The 13,325-nt window shown below is 46.1% G+C and overlaps 1 protein-coding gene across 1 annotated transcript in view; it reads right to left on the minus strand.

The window, feature by feature from the left end:
• Window positions 1-13,325, minus strand: part of NUF2 (NUF2 component of NDC80 kinetochore complex) — a 231,761-nt gene that overhangs the window by 142,788 nt on the left and 75,648 nt on the right. The window contains exons 4-5 of the mRNA XM_029618644.1: window positions 6,941-7,017; window positions 1,225-1,286 (exon numbers count right to left, since the gene is read on the minus strand). Coding sequence (XP_029474504.1) covers window positions 1,225-1,286; window positions 6,941-7,017 — 139 coding nt within the window. The remainder of the gene's footprint in view (window positions 1-1,224; window positions 1,287-6,940; window positions 7,018-13,325) is intronic.

The following is a 13,325-nucleotide window of genomic DNA, read 5'->3' on the forward strand; positions in this document are numbered from 1 at the left end:
CCGATGAAAACCAGACACCATGGCTTTGACAAATATTTAGCCGCGGTGCGGTCGATGGCCAGTAGGCCCCGAAGGGAAAACTCGACGGGAATTGACCGCAAACGAGGGTAAAGCCTTACCTTACGACTGCAGACTACGGAATCGATAGGGGGACCACAGATGAGGTAGAATTTTAAAAAATTTTTGAAAAAAGTTCTGTGAGGAAAATTCCTGTTAGGAATCTCTAGAGAGCTCCTTAACCCGCGTGGCTACTGCTGCGCGGAAAAAAAGACTGAAGGGGGACCCCTTCTGGATGCAGGGTTGGTGCCGTGTTGGGCATGCCCAGTAGGTGCCAGTCAAAGTTCTAGAAACTTTGACAAAAGTATTCTGTGATTGGGCTCCATCCTGATGATGTATCTCATGTGTGAGAACTACCATCCTGCTTGTCCTGTGAGAAAAGCAGGAGTGTGAAGATTTGAGAACAGTGAGCTCCATGGAAAAGAAAAAACTGAGAGGCCTCTGCATGGACATGCAAGCCTGCAATTTCCCAATAGGGCACTGTCAAAGAGCTAAAAACTGACACAAAGTTCTGAGCCAGGCTCCATCAAATGTCATCACCCACTTGCGAGAACTGCCATCCTGCTTGCCCTCAGAGAATGAGGCATACAATGATGTATCATGCACAGTTCTTTGGGTGGACTAAAATGAGTCAGTTTTCAGTGCCTTTTTCCCCTTTAATTTAAAAAATGTAAGAATTACATGCTCATGTGTATTATATTTACATTTTACAAGTATTCCAATAAAAATGTTATTTTCATTACAAATCTTGACTTTGTTTCACTATAACATTTAACCACATAAGTGTATATATTGATTCCCACTCCAATCAAATTTCAACTACTTGCTTACTTGATAAATCAAGAACAGCATGAAAAATATAACATGAGGGTTTTTTTTTTTTTTTATTATTGTAACTAAATTTATAGGATAAATACCATGCCAAATCAACTCATAAATCTATTAAGAGCATTAGGAAAATATGAATAAGAAATTTTTTGAGAAAACGGTATATGCAAGGTTTATATAAATAAGGAAAAAACTGCACGAGCAAATCTTCCAATTCAAAATTTCCTGGAAAACACTTTTCTGCATTTAAATTTATAATAACCTACCATAATTTGCATAACTAACTCAGGCTAATGAACAGAACTGGAAGAGAAAATGTAAAATGGACCAGTCACTTACTTGGATCTAGAACATCAGACAGACAAAAATCTGAAACATGACAATAAGGCATAAACCTTTCCCTGAAAAAAAACAAACAAAAAACCTGATTACATGGTTTAAATTTTTCATTAGAAAGCATTTAAGCAACACATTAATTCTGCTTTCTACTATCATGCTTTTCAGGGCATTTTCAATGAAATATTTGACTATTATATAGAAAAGGGCTGGCAACTGGTTTCTCACAATACTGCCATTAGCAATGGTTACATGGAATAGACTTAGTTTTTGGGTACTTGCCAGGTTCTTATGGCCTGGATTGGCCACTGTTGGAAACAGGATGCTGGGCTTGATGGACCCTTGGTCTGACCCAGTATGGCATTTTCTTATGTTCTTAAGTGAATCAGTGGCATGAAGAGCAGCACTGCTAGTTGGCCCAAAGATAATCCACCAGCTAAATGTCAATCAATTGAGACAGAGCCTTTCTGCTGGCATTTTCTGTTCTACCAGGTCAAGGGAGAGGCAAACAGGTATCTGCCTCAGGTGTCATGCCATGCAGCCTAAAGAGCATGCTGTTCTAAATGCAGATGCAGAAATGACAAAGACTGCAAACCATGAGAATTACATGTGTACAGGTCTGCCTTCTGCTGGAGACCATGGGCCTGCAGTGATGTGGAAAGAGGAAGAACGCACACAGCTTGTGCCACCACAGAAGGAGAAGTGAACTGGAGCCCACAGCTATAACCAGTATAGAGGTGGAGCTAGACGTCTGTGCCAGGCAAAATGGTAAAAACTATCCTAGAACAAAATTACTGAAAATATATAGGCAAATGGGACAAAGCCAATGTAGATTTAAATGAGAGAATTCTTCCCTCACAAATATGCTACCTTTTTTTTGAGGGTGTAAACAAACATGTGGATAAAGGTGACCCAGTTATTTGTTTCACATATTTATAGCTCACCCATCCACAGTTCTAGGCGGGTAGGAAGAGAATCTGTGGCAGGCATCAGGACCGATGGAGCCCAATGCCACGCATCCCTGGCATCAATGGAGGAATCATGCTCTTCACCGCAGGTCACTTTGGAGGCATCACAGCTTGAGCTGGTATACATCCCCATGACCAGCATGGACCAATCTGATGCTTTTTCGGTCTCCCTCAGTGCTCAGCACTGTCCTTCCCCGGTGCAGAGGAACAGATGATGGCAGATCTCTGGCATCTCTTTCAGCAGATTAACTCGATGGAGCCAAAGGTCTGCCCAATGTCGAAGGCTCGGTGTGGTTCCGAGGTCCCCCGATGCCTCCAATGCATTGGTCATCGCCGGCCTGAAGAGGCGCTCCATATTTATTAAGCCGGACCATATGGTCTCTTCGGGGTCATCTTCGCACACTTGCTGCAACCCCTAACGTTGTGCAATGTCCCAAGGCAGAGGACATATTTATCATGGAGGTCCGAGATAGACATGGTCCTTGCACACCTGGGGCACCATATAAAACCTGATGTGCAAGATCGAAATAAATGGCTGCAGCTGTTGATGGTCAGGAGGCACCGAGCACACCAACACCCCAGTGGAACTGATAACAAAAGTAAACTTGCCAATAAATGTTGAAAAACCTATCTAGGAAGCTAACAGAAGAACCGGGGGGACCCAGTGTCGACCGTGCGAGGCAGCGAAAAAGAATCACAAAAAGCTAAAATTTGAAAAGTAGGCCAAAAAGCTGGCAAACTGAGGCTTTTACCCGACTGTGAAACAACAGGCTTGACAGAAAGCAGAGTTACTTACCAGTAACAGGTGTCCTCCCAGGACAGCAGGATGTTAGTCCTCACAGATGGGTGACATCATCAGATGGAGCCCGGCACGGAGGGTCGGAAACCAGACCTGCCGCAGCCAGTGTGGAGCTATGAGGATCATGGAGCCTCGCTCCTGTTGTAGCTTCACGAGAATCTTGCCTATGAGCAGAATCATAAGGTATGCATATAGAAGACCCACACTGCAGGAGTAGGTGAAGGCATCCACGGTTGGTCCTTTTCCCTACCTGTGCAGGGAGCAGAAGCGGTTCAACTTGTGGTTCTGCAAGGATGCGAAGAGAACCACGTCCAGCTGGTCCCACTGGTGGAAGATCTTGTCCGCCACAGAGAGGTTCAGGGACCACTCTTGGGGGTGGAATGTCCGACTGAGGCGGTCCGCCACCACATTCTCCATCCCTGCCAGGTAGATCGCGCGCAGGAGCATGGAACGTGGGAGGGCCCAGGCCCAAATCTGAGCTGTCTCTTGGCAGAGGAGACAAGAGTCTGTGCCCCTCTGTTTGTTCACGTATCACATGGCCACTTGGTTGTCCGTCTGAATCAAGATGACCCTGCTGGACAAGCAATCCTGGAACGCGTAGAGTTCCAGGAAGTTTATCTAGCATCTCGCCTTGGGCTTCGATCACATCCATTGCATGTGGAGGCCGTTGACATGGGTCCCCCCCAGCCTAGGTTGGAGGCATCCGTGCTACGATGGATAACACCCATCGGTCGGTGGTAATAGGGGCCCAGCTTTTTGTGAATAGGCAGTCGCCCCCCACCACCGGTGAGTCAGACGGTGCAGGCACTGAGGTTAGGCTGCTGCTTTCTCTGTGCCAGACAAAAGACAGCCACAGGGCTAGGTTGAGGGGCTGGCTGAGCCCGAGGTACCTGCTGTTGGCGGGACTGGCCCTTGGGGCAGCCCGAGCCAGTCGAGCACATGAGGCCGGAGGGTAATATCTCTGTTGCCTGTAAAATGGCTTCCTGGAATCCATGGTATTTATTTATTTTATTTAAAATTTTTCTATACCGTCGTTTAGTAGTGCACCATCACAACGGTTTACAGTTAGGCACAAATATGTGGTTTCTCAATTATCCATAGGGTGCCATTATTATACGGTTATATAGTTCAATAATATACTCGAAATGGGGAATGGGTGTGGTTACCATTTAGACAACTGGCGCAGGGTCTCATGGTATCTTTGAGCTGGGCCACTGCATCCTGGATTTCATCCCCAAACAGGTTCTCTCCTGTACAGGGGAGGTTGGCCAGTTTGTTTTGGACCTCCAGACAGAGGTCGGAGGATTTCAGCCAGGCCCATCGTCTGGCACTAATGCCTGCCACTGAGACCCTTGCCGCCGTCTCAACGACGTCGTAAGCTGCCCTCACTTCGTACTTACTGGTCTCAAATCCTTTTTGGACAATGGATTCCAGGCTCTCCTGGAACTGTTGCGGGAGGCCCTCAGTGAACTCCTGCACCTGTTTCCAGAGATTTTTGTTGTACTGGTTCATATACAACTGGTATGCTGCTATTCGGGCAATGAGTATGGCCCCTTGTAAAACTTTCCAGCCTAGAGCGTCTAAGGCTCTGTGGTCCTTCCTCGGAGGGGTGGAGGAGTGAGGGCGGTTTCTCTTGGCCTTTTTCTGGGCTGATTCTACTACCACTGATTGGTGAAACAACTGGCTCTTCTGGAAGCCCAGGGCCTGTTGCACTAAATAGATGGCATCCGTCTTTCTGTTGACTGGAGCTATGGAACCCGGATGCTCCCAGAGTCGGTAGAGGAGGTCTAGGAGAACCTCATATACCAGGATGGCCACCACCTCCTTAGGGACGATCACAAATTGGAGATCTCCAACATCTTGTGGCGGGTATCCTCTTCTGTTAAAAGTTAGAAGGGAACGGTTTCCGCCATCGCCTGCAGAAAGCTTGCGAAAGATGAGTCCTCAGGAGGCAAGCACCGTCTCTAGTCTGGGGAAGAAGGCTCTGACAGGTGGTCTTTGGAGGCCTCAGAGGAATGCTCAGAGAAGGCATCTCCCCATGGGTCATATGGGGCCTCCTCCTCACCACTAAACTGTCTGTTTTGAGGAGAAAGGCCAAAACCCAAATCATGGGGCGCAGGCACCGATGGTCAGTGAGGGGGAACAGACAGCAGTTGCGCCATCGAGGGCACCAGGACCTGCGATGGACGGTGGGGCACTGGTGGCACTGCCCAAGGAGGTGGGCATGGAGCTGCATCTTCCTCCTCTACGGAGCCTGGAATCAGGAGAGGGACCGGTGGCGGACAGGACACCAGGGGGGCCCGCCGGTACAGATTACGTTGGTAAGGCACCAAGCAGCATGTCCAGCCTTTCCAGCAGAGGCACCAACATGGAGGGCGCCGCTTCTGGTGCCGGTATGGAGGCCGGCATCGGAGGCTGCTGGAGACCCCGGAGGGCATTTAGCACTGTCTGTTGAACCACGCAGTCCAACTCCTCTCTAAATGTGGGTGCAGTGAACACCGATCCATGAGGAGGAAGCAGGCTGAGTGTCACTGGAGCGTCCACAAGGGTCAGTGGGGCATCCTCCCCTCGGATTCTGGAATGCCTATTTATTACATTAGTCAATATCCCATATGGCATTTAACTCATGTAAAAATTAAAGAGAAGCATAGGGTAGTCCACTACATTTTTGGTGGTTGAAAAAGGGGGTACAAGCTGCCCAAAAGAGGTTGGAAACCTCTGGCCTAACTCAGATGTAGACAATACTTTCAGGTCGATACAGTAAAGTGTGCTCCGTCGGAGTGCACTGTCAGCCTGCTCTGGACGTGTGTTTTCCCTTACCCCTTATTCAGTAAGGGGAGGAAAACACGCGGCCCACCCGCGGCACCTAATAGCGCCCTCAACATGCAAATGCATGTTGATGGCCCTATTAGGTATGCGCGCGCGATTCAGTAAGTAAAATGTGCAGCCAAGCCGCACATTTTACTCTAAGAAATTAGCGCCGACCCAAAGGTCGGCGCTAATTTCTTCCGGCACCAGGAAAGTGCACAGAAAAGCAGTAAAAACTGCTTTTCTGTGCACCCTCCGACTTAATATCATAGCGATATTAAGTCGGAGGTCCCCAAAAGTAAATAAAAGTAAAAAAAAAAAAATTTGAATTCGGCCCGCGGCTGTCGGGCCGAAAACCGGACGCTTAATTTTGCCGGCGTCCGGTTTCCGAGCCCGTGGCTGTCAGCGGGCTCGAGAACCGACGCCGGCAAAATTGAGCGTTGGCTGTCAAACCCGCTGACAGCCGCCGCTCCTGACAAAAAGGAGGCGCTAGGGACGCGCTAGTGTCCCTAGCGCCTCCTTTTCCCCGTTTTTCCCGCGTCACCTCATTTAAATACTGAATCGCGCGCACCGGCGAAGGGCCGGTGCGCGCGCCGGGAGAGCGGGCGTTCGTCCGCTCTCCCGCGGTCTTACAGTATCGACCTGTTTGTAAGGCACATTGGAATGTCATGCTTATCAAAATTTTTTGCACCAATTTAACAAGGGCTAAAGTCATAGGGCATACTAAAAAGGTTGATATTCAAAGGCCTTGTCCAAGTAATTAAGTTACCCAAACAAAACCAGATGCTTTAATTCCCACTGACCACAAAGTCTGTGTTGACAAAGATTGTTTGCACAAAAAGGATGTCAATGGAGATATCCAGGGGCAGGGCTAGACTTTAGCTGTTAAGCGCACATATTGAGCACTCTCCAGATAAAGTTACAGAGGCAATTCTGGTCAGGGGAAAAAAGTTGTACTATTTGCATATATTCAGCAGAAGACATATCCGTGTAAGTCCAAATAAAGTTACATGCATAAAACTTTAGCCAGATAACTTACCCACTCAACTACTAAATAAATCTGCCTCTAGAACTTTAAAGGGGATGAAAATTCACATTTTTTATGGACCACTCATTGCTGAGAAAACCTGTTTGTGGAACTTACATTTGAGTAGATAGATGACCAATAGCTGCAAAGCCTTCATATATGTATAAATATGGTATATCTATATTCACGGGCACCTAAAAGAAACAGATCATAAGTAATACTTCCTCTACTGGCATTTCATATTTCCAGAAATAACAAAAAATGCTATAAATTTTATTCTTCAGCGCTAACAGTTTTCACGGTACTGCATAAAATTAATTTCAACATAGTGACATCGTGATTAAAACCACAAATGGGTAAAATCAACTTCCTTTCAAAGAGTTTACAGGCTTCGCAATAATAAGGTACAAAGTAGCAAAAAAACATGTGCACAAATTAGAGCTCCTTCATGCAAATCCCATGTTAATCAAAATATTTGCTATTATTCCCAGTGCAAAGAGGTGCATAGCTTAACAGATAAATTAGATCTTATCTGTTAATTTCCTTTCCTTGAGTCCAAGTCAGACCAGTTTATAGGCATGGGTTTTGCCACCAAACCAGCAAATGGAGACAGATAATAGGTTTGCTGACATTGTCCCTTATAGGCTTCTCTGATCTCAGCCGTCCAGTATTCTATGTAACAAGCTAAAACTTTTTTTTTTTTTTTTTTAAACAAAACATTTCCTCACTCCCCAAGCAAAAATCAGAGGGCTTCCAAGGGAGAAACAAAAAGAAACAGGACAGACAAAAGGTAATAACATGCATTCCTTGATAAGGTTTAACATCCAAGGCTGATGAGCACACACCAGCAGTTGCTTTGAAAATAAATCAGGAAAATAATACATTGGCAGAACAAGGAGTATCCTGAACTAGTCTGGCTGGACTCAAGGAAAGCAAAGTTGCTTACCTATAACAGGTGTACTTAGAGGACAGCAGGATGTATAGGCGCTAACTAATCCCCTTATGCAATAAGGGGATTAGCGCCTCTACAAAGCACGTCCAACATGGAGAGAAACTAATAGTGGTCATCACATGCAAATGCATGTGAATGAGGCAATTAGCTATTCACTCCCTATGGGAAAAAAATGGTGCTTCTAGGATGTTGCTAGTAATAGAAAGGAATATTAAGTAGGAGGAACTCTTTAAAAAAATAATTTAAAAAAAAAGCGCTGGCAGGGGTTAGGAAAATGGACGCTGATAAATTCAGCGTCCATGCTCCGAACCTGACTTCCGGCACCAGAAGGAGTGTATAAATCAATATTAAAGTGTTGGCACTTAATATTAATTTATTCACTCCTTCACTTATTGCCCATTGGTCCTTTTCATTGACATCTGTCAGTACCTGTTCATTCTGTTCATTGTAAGACATTTACTTGTCATTGTTGTTATTGTTTAAAATGTAAACCGAATTGATCAGTAATTCTGTTATTGGAAAGTCGGTATAGAAAAATGCTAAATAAATAAATAATAAATAAAGGACTAAACCCCTTTCAGGACAGCCTTCTCAAAGGTGATTGGCCCTTTCACTGACATGTGACAGTAAAGGGACCAATCGGCAATAAGTGAAGGAGTGAATAAATTAATATTAAGTGCCCAACACTTTAATATTGATTTATTAACTCCTTCTGGTGCCCATAGTGAGGTTCAGAGAATGGACGCTGAATTTATCAGCGTCCATTTTCCTAACCCCTGCATGTGCGCTGGTTAGGAAAACGGGACACTGATAAATTCAGCGTCTGTTTTCTTAACCGGCGGACAGCCACAGACAGAGGACCTCTCTCTAGCTGGCGCTGTCAAGGAGATGCTAGGGGCGTGCAATCGCCCCTAGCGCCTCCTCGCTAGTGCGAGCCCTAATTTAAATATTGCATTGCGCCCCCAGGAGAGGTGCCTGGGCGTGTGTTATGAAAGTGGGCGCTGAACATACAGCGCCTGCTTTCAGTGAAACTTTTTTGCATCAGCCCCTTTGTTGGTAACAGGAGAAGGGCAGCCTCAACTGAAATAACAACCCTAGGCAGGAACAGAGTTGGGTTCTAAATCACAAATAAGTTCTTAAAGACAGATTGGCCAAACCTGTCATGTTGGCGATCCCTATCCAACAGTAATATGATGTGAATGAGTGGATAGAACACCACAACATAGCTCTGCAGATCTCCATGGGGACTGCTCACAAATGGGCTACCGATACTGCCATGGCTCAAACAAAGTGAGCCTTGACATGACCCCCAAGATGCAATCCAGCTGAGGTATAACAGAAGGAGGTGCAGTCTGCTAGCCAACTGGAGGGTCTGTTTGGCAACAATGATGCCTAGCCTGCTGTGGTCAAAAGACACAAAAAGCTGGGTGGACTGTCTATGGGCTTCCATCTGCTCCAGACAGAAGGCTAAGGCTCTCTTGCAGTCAAAAATGTGCAGGACTTGTTCCCTTTGATGTGAATGGGGCCTGGGAAAAAATGCCAGCAGGACAATGCACTGGTTAAGATGGAAGTCCAGAGAGCTTTCCAAGATGGCCGCCTGATCGGTTGCAGTGTAAGGAGCTCCCGAAATTTTTTCTTTAACTTTTTCCTGAATGCCCCATACAAAGCGTAAAGCCTGGGTGAGGGCTGGAGAGATTATCTCTACCCCCCTGGAATTATCGCAACCGACAATCAGAAGTTTCTTCGCTGCCATACCTCCGCTTACACCGGGTGAGAAGGTCGCTGGGGAACATGCTTTGGAGCGTGAGCATGTGTCCCCGACCGAACTATCATTAACCCCCAGATCACCGGAAAGGCCGGCGCCTCCAGGATGTGACGAGGAGGGGAGCCTCCAGAGCGAGGAAAGTCTGTCGGAGGAGAGCTGTGGAAAGGCCGGAGCTTTGGAGCAGGCTCGAGTGTCGGAAGGACTTGTCATGCAAGTGCATGAAGACAAGGCAGCGCCCGGAGGAGGAGAGGGAGGTACGGGGCTAGACTTTGTTGCAGGGGTAAGATCTCTTGGTCCGGGAAATGGCGTCGGAGAAGCAGCTGGTCGGGGGAAAAAAGGGAGTCGGGTTTCCACATATCAATTAAAGACACTTGTTGAACCTGAAATATCCTTAAATCTAATATGGAAAGCACTGCAATCCCTAGAAAAAGCGATTGTGGGACTAACAAAAGAAATTAAAAAAGTTAAACAACAAGTCAAGGATAACGCAACAGAATTAATGGCACAGAAAAATAAAATCGAGAGAATGGAAGAAAGAGTGATTGAAGTGGAGAAATCTAACATTGCAATTATGCAAAAAGATTTGGAAGTCAATAATAGACTTGAAAAAATTGAAAATGCACTGAGAGCCCACAACCTAAGATTCATAAATTTTCCAGTTCTGAAAAATATGGAGAGTAATGGACTGGTTGATATGAAATGCAGATACTACCTTAGGGAGGAAGGCAGGATGAGGTCGAAGGGTGGCCTTGTTATGAAAGAATTCTAAGTACGGGGAGTAGTGAACCAAGGCTTGTAATTCACTTACTCTCCATGCTGATGTTACTGCCACCAAGAAAACCGTTTTCCCAAGTAAGATATTTGATATGGCAGGAGTCGAGAGGTTCAAAGGGAGGTAACATTAACTGTTCCAGTACGATATTGAGATTCCATGGTACCGGCGGTTTTGTGACCGGTGGTCTCAGATGTAGAATGAAACGCAGGAATCTGGAGATTAAAGGGTGGTTGGAAATGGGTAGTCCGTTGTGAGTATGATGAAAAGCTGCAATTGCACCAACATGTACTCGAACGGAGGTGTATGCGAGACCTGCTGTGAAAAGCATATGGAGGTATTCCAGAAGATGTGTAATCGTTGTAGAGAAAGGGTCTAGATTTTTTGGTCTGCACCATTCTGAGTACCGACGCCATTTCCCGGTATAGTTACGCCTGGTGGATGGTTTTCTGGATTCAATGAGAACGTCCTCCAGTTGAGATGAGAGTCCCAAGTAATTTAGTACATGCCTTTCAATCTCCATGCTGTCAGATGGAGGGATTGATGCATTGGATGAAGAAGGGATCCCCCCCTCCTGAATTAGAAGTTGGGGATGGTTTTCCAGTAGAATTGGTGGGCGAATGGATAGTCGTTTGAGATACGCATACCATGGGTTGTCTTGGCCAGGATGGGGCTATGAGTATCATGTCCGCTGCATCTCTGATGCATTTTTTGTATCGTTTTTGATAAGAGTGGAATGGGAGGGTAAGCATAAAGTGGGCCTTCCGTCCATGGAATGAGGAAAGCATCTGGAGCGTAATGAAGTTTGCTTGGGTAGATGGAGCAGAATGCCTGAGTTTGCCAGTTGCTCTCCATTGCGAACAGATCCATAGTTGGAAAGCCCCACTGATGGAATATGTTGGACACTACATCCCAGTTCAAGGTCCATTCGTGTGGATGGAAAATTCTGCTGAGGCGGTCCGCTATTACATTGTTTAGACCGGGAAGGTAAGTGGCTTGTATCGAGACTTGGATATCGCCCACGTCAGTATGCGAAGCGCTTCTCGACAGAGAATCCAGGAACCTGACCCTCCTTCTTTGTTTACATAAAACATGGCCACCTGATTGTCTGTGTACACCATGATATGTTTTCCCTGAAGTTGGGCCGAGAAGGTTTGAAGTGCCTTCCATATGGCTCGAAGTTAAGAGGAGATTGATTTGAAATTTGGACTCCCGAAGAGACCAACGTCCCTGAGTCTTTGTTTAGATGGGCTCCCCAGCCCCTCCGGGAGGCATCCGTGGTGAGAGTGACTTGATGAGGCCGCTGAAATGGTGCTCCTAAGTTCAGGTGATTGGTGTTCATCCACCATTGAACGTCTGTATGGATTTGTTCGGTGAGGCGTACTCTGGTTTGATAGTGGTTGCCAGAACTGTGAACATTGGTTCTTGAGTCCCCATTGTAGACGACGCATGTGGAGTCTTGTATATGGAACTACATGGATGGCTGCTGCCATATGACCCAGCAGTTGAAGAATTTGTCGTGCCGATGCATGCGATTGAGTAGACGCTGAGCCAGAGAAGACCGTGTTTGTATCCTGTCGTGTGGTAGGTACACCCTTTGATGTACAGTGTTGATGAGCACCCCAATGTACTGTAGAACTTGAGTCGGTTGAAGGTACTTGTTAAGGGCTCGTAGGTCCAGAATTGGACAAAGTCCTCCTGACTTTTTTGGGATCAGAAAGTACCGGGAATATAATCCTAGGCCTTGTTGTGAAAGAGGGACAGGTTCTATTGAGTTTGACTGGAGAAGGAGGGAAACCTCCTGCTCCAGAAGGACAGAGTGGCCGGTTAGTCCCCATATTTGCAAAGGTGGGGAGTCCGGTGGAAGAGTTAAGAAGTTCAGGTGGTAACCCTGAGCAATGATTGCTAATACCCATTGGTCGGTTGTGATTGAGTGCCACTTTTCGTGAAAGTGACCTAATCGACCTCCCACTGGTATGCTTTGTAGAGGGATCTGGCTTCCGCTCTCCAAGTGGAAGTAAAAAACCCGAAGCAGGCCCTGGCTGGGGAGCTGCTTGCGGTTTTTGCTTTCGAGGCTGGCGAGGCTGAGATTTTTTTTTTATAAGGCCTCATCGGTCTGGATCTTGTTGGCGGGGGATAATACTTCCATGTACGGAAGAATGATTTCTTAGAGTCCTTTTTGAAGGGCTGTTTAGAAGGGAAATCAGAAGGTATCGATGAGAGCTGCTTGAGGGTCTCATGATGGTCCTTTAATTCAGCAACTATTTGTTGAATTTGATCTCCAAATAGATTATCCCCTAAGCAGGGCAGGTCAGAAAGTCTGTCTTGAACTTCTGGACGAAGATCAGAAGACTTGAGCCAGGCCCAGCATCTTGCCGAAATGGCAGCTGCAGACACTCTAGTGGAAGTGTCAAAAATATCATAAGCTGTTCTAATTTCATGTTTTCCTGCTTCAAAACCCTTAGTTACAAGGGCTTGAAGATGTTGGAATTGTTCAGGCAGGGTTTCAGAGAACTCTTGTATTTGCTTGAAAATGGCCCTATTGTATTGGGTCATGTACAGCTGATAAGAAGCTATCCTGGAGATAAGCATGGCCCCTTGGTATACTCGTCGACCAATATTATCTAAGAACTTATGTTCTTTGATAGGAGGTATAGATGAGTATGGCTTCGTCCTTTTTGCTTTCTTTTGGGCTGATTCAACCACTACTGAATGGTGGTCAAGCTGAGGTTTTTGAAAGCCAGGTGCTGACTGTACGAGATAAGTAGAGTCAGCTTTTTTATGTACTGGAGCAATGGATCCAGGATTCTCCCAATTCTTTTTTAGAAGGTCAAGAAAAACCTGATGAATTGGAATGGAAGTGATCACTTTAGGGGCATTCAGGAACTGGAGAAGCTCCATCATCTGGTGCCTGTCATCTTGCTTCGTTTGAAGCTGAAAAGGGACCAATTCCGACATTTCCTTCACAAAATTGATTAAAGAGAGGTCCTCTGGAGGAGAATGCTTTCTACTT

Source organism: Rhinatrema bivittatum, chromosome 10 (assembly GCF_901001135.1).
Source record: "Rhinatrema bivittatum chromosome 10, aRhiBiv1.1, whole genome shotgun sequence".
Taxonomy (NCBI): domain Eukaryota; kingdom Metazoa; phylum Chordata; class Amphibia; order Gymnophiona; family Rhinatrematidae; genus Rhinatrema; species Rhinatrema bivittatum.